General features: G+C 28.7%; 1 protein-coding gene across 1 annotated transcript in view; it reads left to right on the top strand.

The window, feature by feature from the left end:
* Positions 1–9174, top strand: part of LOC123007274 (alkaline phosphatase-like) — a 44366-nt gene that overhangs the window by 28520 nt on the left and 6672 nt on the right. Inside the window, exons 5-7 of the mRNA XM_044402478.1 lie at positions 886–1064; positions 5788–5995; positions 7628–7768. Coding sequence (XP_044258413.1) covers positions 886–1064; positions 5788–5995; positions 7628–7768 — 528 coding nt within the window. The remainder of the gene's footprint in view (positions 1–885; positions 1065–5787; positions 5996–7627; positions 7769–9174) is intronic.

Genomic DNA, 9174 nt, shown 5'->3' with positions numbered 1-9174 from the left:
TTTTGATTTTCTTATAATTTCTTCTTGTTTTCCCTGATTACCTCATGTATCTCTTAAATTCTTCTAATTTTTTTATAATGTTTTTCTGATAATTTTAAGATTTCTTTTAATTTGCTAACAAACAAATGATTTTTTCTGATTTTTTTCTTCCCTAATAATTTCCACTGCTTTTCTGATTTTCTGTGATTTCCTCTAATTTCTCTTAATTTTTTCTGATTTCTTTAATTTTCTCATAATTTCTTTTGATTTTTTTATTTGTCTTGGTCTTTTGATTTCCACAAATTTCTCCTAGTTTCTCCAAATTTCCTCTGATTTAAAAATTTCTCCAAGTCCGTGGACCAAAAAAAATTTTTTTTTCTTGCACTAATTCTTAAGATTACGTTAATAACTTTAGCTAAAAACATTTTTTACCAAAAGATTTCAAGACTGAAAAGAGATTTTAGATTTTTTAAATCTAAATACGACCATTTCTCATTGAGCTATGTACAATATTATATAACTTATCCATGATTCAAGTCTTTCGCTTTGTTTGACATTTTTTCACTTTATTGAAAAAAATTAATATATTATCCGCGTCTCAATTTCCCAACTTAGTGCAATTCCCGCCTGATAATCGTTGAGTATTGTCTTGAATTGCAAGCCAGCTCTATTTTCAAAGAACAATTAATTGAAATGGAAGTTGTAGAAGCTTCATAACTTATGTACGAAAGGGTGGAATGTCGAAGTTATCGCTAGTTTGTTAGAGAAGAGGCAGCGATGCATACCAGATAGGTTCTTCGTCGATTCAGGAATTATCAAGAAGTGTCTCGCTTGTCTGCACGCACGAGAAAATTTGCTGAGTAATAGATAGATTTATTATAAGAAAAAAAAATTTAATTGTTGCAGGAAAATCGACAGGAATTGTGACAAACACCCGAATAACTCATGCCACTCCTGCGGCTTTGTATGGTCATTCTCCGTCACGCTACTGGGAGGACGATTCAAAAGTTCCTTCAGCGTCTCGAAAATCCTGCAAGGATTTAGCACGGCAACTCATCGAAAATGATCCTGGACGGAATATCAACGTAAGTAGAGAGCAATTCGGTCATTGAAGAGTTTCTCAACTCGTGATTTAACTAATTAATTTCAAGTCATTAGGGGAGTGAACAACGTTTGATCTACAATTAGTCTCAACTACGCATTAGTATCTAATCGTTTAATTAAATGTGGCACGACTAATTATTGACACGTCTCTGAGTTGTAAATAATTTATTAAAAATGGGTCAAAGCTTGTTACTATTGTTTCACAGTTCGCTCGATATTCACAGGTGTGTGTAATTAGAATTCTCAGTTACAAAGTGTCCATTAGTGTTGGACGCAATTACCTTTATCTCACCCTATATGTCAGACTTGATATTGAGCTTCAAGTGACGTGCAAACCACTACTCTGATGAATTATTACCTCGAAAAATACGTAAACCATACTTTAAAGTTTATCAAAGTGGCCACTGACTTTGAAATTAAGTTGGCAACAATGTACAAAGTGATTCAGAATGACTGAGTTTGTTGGCAATAGTGAATTTAATTTTTAAATGGAAATTGGCAATTCTTCTAATTTATTTATGATTTTTAGATAGAATCCTAATGAAATCCTCTCATCTCATCTTATTTTCTATGATTTCTCTTGATTTTTTCAAGATTTTTCTTTATTTTCTGTCCTCCTTTTTTATAATTTCTTTTTGTTTTTCCTGATTACCTCATATATCTCTTAAATTCTTCTGATTTTTTATGATGCTTTTCTGATATCCTCAAGATGATTTTTTCTGTTTTTTTCTTCCCTCATATTTCCTCTAATTTTGTCTTATTTTTTCAAAGTTTCCCTTAATATCTGTGTCAAAATTTATTTTATTTAATATTCTCAGGATTTCTTTTAATTTTTTTTTGATTTGTTTTGGTTTTTTGATTTCTACGATTTCTCCTAGTTTCTCCAAATTTCCTCTGATTTCCTTTGATTTCTCCTAAATTCTTTTCGTTTCCTCAAGATTTCTTTCAATTCACCAATTTTCTTATGATTTTCTTTGATTTTTCCTGATTCTTTCTGATTCCCCAATGAATTCTTTTGATTTCGTCTTATTTTTTCTGATTCTTCTTGATTTTTTCAAGACTGTTTTAATTTTCCAACAAATAAACGATTTTCTCATGATCCGGAATTTGCTAACAAAGGAATGATTTTTTCTGATTTTTTTCTTCTCTAATAATTTCCGCTGATTTCGCTTTATTTTCTTTAATTTACCCTGATTTTTTAGTGATTTCCTCTAATTTCTCTTAATTTTTTTTTCTTTAATTTCTCTTTATTCCTCTGATTCTTTCATAGAATTTCTCAAAATTTCCTATAATTTTCCCGTGTTTTCTTAATTTTTGTTTTGTTTTTTGTGATGCCTTGTGATTTCTACAAATTTCTCCTAGTTTCTTCTTTCCTCTGATTTCTCCTAAACTCCTTTGATGTCCTAATGATTTCCTCAAGATTTCTTTCTCATTCTTTCCTCTGATCTTTTTTTTGTTTTTTTTTCTGTTTCTTTCTGATTCCCCAATGAATTCTCTTGATTTCGTCTTATTTTCTCTGATTTTTCGTGATTTTTTTAATTTACTAACAAATAAACGATTTTCTCTAAATTCCTTTTATCTTTCTTAATTTTCTTTGATTACCTAATGGTTTTTTTCTGATTTTGTGTTATTTTTTCCGAGATTTACTGATTGTCTTATAATTTCATCTAATTTTCTCTGATTACTTCTTATTTCTCTTATATTCCTCTGATTTTTTTTTCTGATATTCTCAAGATTTCTAATTTGGTAACAAAAGAATGATTTTCTTCTGATTGTTTTTCTCTAATAATTTCCTCTGCTTTCGTCTTATTTTTTCTGATTTTCTGTGATTTCCCCTAATTTCTCTTAATATTTTTCTGATATCATTTAAGTTACTCATGATATTTTTTATTTTTTTTATTTGTCTTGGTCTTTTAATTTCCAAAAATTTCTCCTAGTTTCTCCAAATTTCCTCAGATTTCTTTTGATTTCTCCTAAATTCCTTTGATTTTCTCAAGATTTCTTTTAATTTTTATTTCTTGATTTTTTCAAGACTTTTTTAATTTTCCAACAAATGAACGATTTTCTCATGATTTTCTCTGAATTCCTTTGATCTTTCGTGATTTTCTTTGATTATTTCTTATTTCTCTTAAATTCGTCTGTTTTTTTTCTCTGATATTCTCAAGATTTCTAATTTTTTTTGTTTTTTTGTGATTCCTTCTAATTTTTTTAATTTACACAGATTTCTTCAAATTTTCTCTGATTTCCCCTAAACTCCTTTGATTTCCTAATGATTTAATCAAGATTTCTTGTAATTTACCAATTTTCTCATATTTTTTTCTGATGTTCTTTGATTTTTTCTGATTCTTTCAGATTCCCCAATGAATTCTTTTGATTTTTTCAAGACTTTTAATTTTCCAACAAATAAACGATTTTTTCATGATTTTATCTGAATTCCTTTGAATTTTCGTGATTTTCCTCGATTGCCTAATATTTTTTTTCTGATTTTTTTTCTGATACTCTCAAAATTTCTTTTAATTTGCTAACAAACGAATGGTTTTTTCTGATTTTTCTTCTTCCTTAATAATTTTCTGTGATTTCGTTTTATTTTCTTTGATTTTCCCTGATTTTCTCGTGATTTCTTCTAATTTTTTGTTTTGTTTTTTGTGATTCGTTCTGATTTTCTGATTTCCACAGATTTTTCCTAATTTCTTCAAATTTCCTCTGATTTCTCCTAAACTCCTTTAATTTCCTAATAATCTCCTCAAGATTTCTTGTAATTTACCTATTTTCTCATAATTTCCTCTGATTTTCTCATGATTTTCTTCAAATTCCCTTGGTTTTCCAGATTTTCTTTGATTCCTTAATTGCGATTTCTCCGATATTTTGATTTTTTTGGTTTTTTGTGATTACTTCTGATTTCCTGTGATTTCTCCTAAATTCCTTTGATTTTCTCAAGATTTATTTATATTTATAGGTTTATTTATGATTTCGTCTAATCTACCAATTTTCTCATGATTTCCTCTGTTTCCCTTTTATTTTCCCAATTCTTTCTGATAATTTTTTGAGTTCTTTGCCAACACACACAGTCATTCTAGATCACTTTGTACTTGTTTTTAAATATTTTGTTTAGTACGTAAAAGAAACTTTTTCATGTTGATTAAAATGTTTGAATACAAACGTGAGGATGATTTATAAACATCCCGTGTACAATTCGAGCAGTTTTGACAATGTTATTTTTAACAGACAAAGAAAACAATGAAATGAAAGCTTTCAGATGTTGTTACTTCAAAGAGTGACAAAAGGAAATAGCACCACAACAAAGTATTGTCACGTGTTTTGAGAACAAAACTTTGTCTCGGCAATTTTTTTATCCAATTTGCATAATAGTGTTTGACTTGTTGTTAATTGTAATACCGAATTTGGAATTTCAATTTGGGATCATCCCGGATGGAATGATTCTACTAAAACCGGTAATATCTCGTATTCAATGCAGCAAAATGTATCGTGTTAACAATTGATTAGTTGGAAATTTAAATTTCGATCAATTTTCAAAAAGCAATGATTAATTATTTATGCCGGTGTTGGGGAATTGTTAAGCTAAACATCAGAGATTGTATTTATTAAAACATTGCAAAGTTTCAGAGTTTCAGAGGCCAAAAAGCAAGGGTTGTAAGAGGTGATCGTTAATCTTAATTTCCTTCTAAGCCATGTGAACATCGTCAATTACCAACAAAATTATAATTTGGTAATTCCATCACCATTCATTAATTATTAAGAAAAATTCAATACTTGAAAAAAACTACACCCCAAGATTAAAATTTTTTTTTTCAAAGTTTTGATGTTAAAAACCGAATCAATCTTATTCATCCACTGGCGTAAACAATTTTCATAAGTCAGTGAAAAAGGTCAGTTCTAGTTCGAAATAATCCCTCCGTTAAAATTTACGATTACTACGTATGGTGGAGATAATACCCAATAAACTTAATGGAAACATACACAGGAGTGTTTTATCGATGTCAATGGAGGCAAATACGTTACATAAATTTCCTTAGTTTGAAAATTTCGAACCATTATTAGAAAACTGATCATTTAAGATTACAAATCGCTTCCGAAAATTTCTAATCTGGCAATCCCAACTCTCCGATAAATCGGTACATCTTTATTGCAGTTTAATAGTTCTTCACCACCGACTTTACGAAATTCAATTTTCCGGACAATTATTTGCTAAACCAACATGAGGAAATTTTTAAAACGCTAATAGCTTTGGAGATCTCAGTCTTTGTAAAGTGAAAACAAAGCAAAGTCTTGGTTTCAATACTTTGTGTTTATTGAAGCGAATACAGAACTCGCTTTTGGACATATTTTGTAAATTTTAACGGTATCGATTATCAATAAAAATTGTTATTGGAAGCTATAAAACACCGTAATTTATGCTAAAACGGACATAATAATTTTGGACTTAAATAGTAGTAAAAAATAGTTTTATATTTTAGTGACTAATAAATCTCAATTCCAACATTAAATACCGGATCATAAATTTAACTTTTTTTTATTATTGGTTTAAAAAAATGTAAAGTTTGTGTTTTACAAAGCAGGGCGCTTCTGTAACTTAATTAAAGCAGTGAAGCATGTTTCTTGTATAATTATTTGCTATCAGATAAGTCGAGCTTAATGAAACAATGTTTTCCATCAACGAATCTAATTAAAATAATAATTTTTCAGGTCTTGTTGGGCGGCGGAAGGAGACATTGGTTACCAAAAGTAGCTCACGATCCAGAGCAAACTAAAGAGGAAGGTCGGCGCCTCGATGGACGTAATCTCATCGATGACTGGGTTCGAGATAAGAAAAAGCGTGGACTCAAAGCTGAATATGTCTGGAATAAAGGACAGCTCGATAAAATTAACCCCAATCAAGTCGACTACTTGCTTGGTAAAGTTACTTGAGAAGAAATTTATTAAGGAAATTTCATGCTACTACTACATGGAGTGTCACGACGCGTTTAAATTTTGTAAATACACTCGACTTCAACTTTTGATAACTTTCCTTGCCGATGGCTAAACGATAAGAAAATTATTGTTCGGTTCGAGTTTGCAAACTGAAGAAAAGGAAATTGATAATACTGCAGAGTTTTTATGTTTTCCTTGATTTCTTAATAATTTCTTCTAATTACTTGTGATTTCTCTCAAATTGTTATGTTTTTTTCTCTTTGATTTTTTCTGATTTTGATTTGCTCTTAATTTGCCAACAAATGAATACATTTTCTTATGCCTTCCTCTGATTTACTTTTTTCCTAATTTTTTCTGATTCTCTAATGAAATCCTCTCATTTCATGTTATCTTCTTTGATTTCTCCTAATTTTTGAATGATTTTTTCATGATTTCCTCTAATTTCTTATTTTCCCTAATTTCCTCATATTTCTCTTAAATTCATTCTGATTTTTCTATGATGTTTTTTGATATTCCCAAGATTTTTTATAATTTGCTAACAAATGAATGATTTTTTCTTCCCTAATAATTTCCTCTAATTTCGTCTTACTTTCTCTGATTTTCCCTGATTTTCTAGTGATTTCCCCAAATTTTTCTTGAATTTCTCTGATTGTCTCATGTCTTTTTCTGAATTTCTTAAAATTTAATTTATTTTTCGTGTAATTTATTTTAGTTTTTTTGTTTTACCACAGATTTCTACAAATTTTCTTTAATTGCCTTTGATTTCTCCTAAATTCCTTTAATTTCTTCATGATTTCTTCAACATTTTCTATTGTGAATAAAAGTTTATTTATATATATTTATTCATAGATTTATTTAAGATTTTTTCTAATTTACCAATTTTCTTATGATTTCCTCTGATTTCCTTTTTTCCTATTTTCTTAATGAAATCCTCTCATATCATCTTATTTTCTTTGATTTCTCTTAATTTTTGAATGCCTTTCTCTTGATTTCCCCTGATTTAGTTTTAATGTTTTTCATGATTCCTACTGATTTTCTTATAATTTCATCTTCTTTTCTCTGATTACCTCATATTTCTCTTAAATTTCCTTTGATTTTTTTCTGATTATTTCTGATCCTCCAATAAATTTTTCTTATTTTCTCTGATTTTTCTTGATTTTCTCAACACTTTTTGCCAACAAATAAACGATTTTCTAATATTTTTTTCTGAATTCCCTTGATTTTTCCTAATTTTTTTGGATTCTCTTTAATGGTTTTTTTAATTTCGTCTTATTTCCTGATTGTCGACTAATTTTGTCTGATTATCTCTTATTTCTCTTAAATTCTTCTGATTTTTCAAGATTATTTTTAATTTGCAAAGAAACGGATGATTTTCCTTCATTGTTTCTGATTTTCTGAAAATTTCTTCTGGTTTCCTATATTTTTTTAATTTTTTGTTGATTTATTTGTTTTTCTGTAATTTCTTCTAATGATTTTTTTTTGATTTCTCGAAAATTTATTCTGATTTCTCCTAAATTTCTTTGATTTTCTCATAATTTCGCCAACAAATGAATGATTTCATTATTTTCTTTAATTTATCCCCAATTTTCAAGTTTCAATAATAAAATTTTCACAGGTTTATTCGCTTATTCGCACATGGATTTCGAGGCTGACCGCGACGCTGGTCCTTCTGGAGATCCCTCCTTGGCCGACATGACGCGTTCAGCCCTCTCCATCCTCCTAAAAAATCCAAAAGGTTTCTTTTTGTTTGTCGAAGGTAAGTTTGTTCAATTTATTTCAACTATAATCCGGAAACTTGCTCATACGTTGTACATTACATTTGTGCTGAAATATTTGAAAAGTTTAGCAGTTTCGAATTTCTTGTACTGGAAATCTCTCTTGATAATCGATAGCTGATTACGATTCAAGCATAAACTTGTTAACAGCGATTCCAGTCGGTTCAATAGCAACATACTTGTCTGTTTATATACTAAATTGTAACAATGAACTCAATGCTCTGGAGAGTTTATTGTTTAGACTAAATTATTGTCCTATAGCTAAAGTGATTATTAGTTTGGCACAAATCGAAATTGTTGCAGTGTTAGCAGTCGTTATTAATGTATAAAGGACCACTTTACGAAAAATTAACACCGACATTGGCCCTTAATGAAACATTCTACAGCCATTTGCGTCAAGCTGTGTTCGACATTATCCCAACTTTAACATTTTGAGTGTTTTTAACGAAAAAAAAAAGTTGATAAAGTGCAGGTAGACGCGAACCTTGAACTTTTAAGCCTAGAAATCGCATTTTCTCTAATTTCTCTTGATTTTTTTTGATTTTCAATATTTTTTTTTAAATTCCTTCTTTCTTTGAATTTCTTAAAATTTCCTTTAATTTTTTCGTGTTTTTTTATTTTTTTTTGACTTTTTTGTTTTTTGTGATACCTTCTGAGTTTTTCTGATTTACCCACAAATTTCTACTAGTTTCTTGAAATTCTCTTTAATTTCTTCTAACTCTTTTAATATCCTAATAATTTCCTGAAGATTTCTTGTAATTTGATAATTTTCTTATACTTTCTTCTGATTTCCGTTGKTTTTTCCTGATTCTTTTTGATGTCCCAATGATATCTTCTAATCTCTTCTTATTTTCTCTGATTTTTCTTGATTTTTCTTATTTTCTTTAATTCACTATTGTTTTTTTTTATTTCGTCTTATTTTCTCCGATATTTACTGAATGCTTTATAATTTCGTTTCATTTCTTCTGATTACACCCTTATGTCTCTTAAATTCCTTAGAATTTTTCTGTTTTTCTCAAGATTTCTTTTAATTTGCCAAGAAACGGATGATTTCCTTTGATTGTTTCTGATTTTTCTTGATTCCTTAATAATTTTCTCTAATTTTCCTTAATTTTCTAGAGATTTCTTCTAATTTCCTTTGATTTTGTTTGATTTCCTTTAATTTCTTTTAAATTTGTCTGATTTTCTTCATTTTTTTCTGAGTTTCTCTCACGTTTTTATTTGAATTTCTTAAAATTTCTTTTGATTTTTTGTAGTTTCTTTTAATTGTCTTTGTTTTTTTGTGATTTTTTCTGATTTCCACAGACTCTTCTGATTTCTCATGATTTCTTCTAAATTCCTTTGATTTCCTCAAGATTTATTTAAATTTACCAATTTATTTACATTT

Source organism: Tribolium madens, unplaced genomic scaffold (genome assembly GCF_015345945.1).
Source record: "Tribolium madens isolate multiple individuals breed KSU strain unplaced genomic scaffold, Tmad_KSU_1.1 Scaffold_3;HRSCAF=73;Tcas5.2_LG2, whole genome shotgun sequence".
In the NCBI taxonomy this organism is placed as follows: domain Eukaryota; kingdom Metazoa; phylum Arthropoda; class Insecta; order Coleoptera; family Tenebrionidae; genus Tribolium; species Tribolium madens.
Note: the sequence above shows the minus strand (reverse complement) of the source record. Positions and strands in the feature narration are given on the sequence as shown.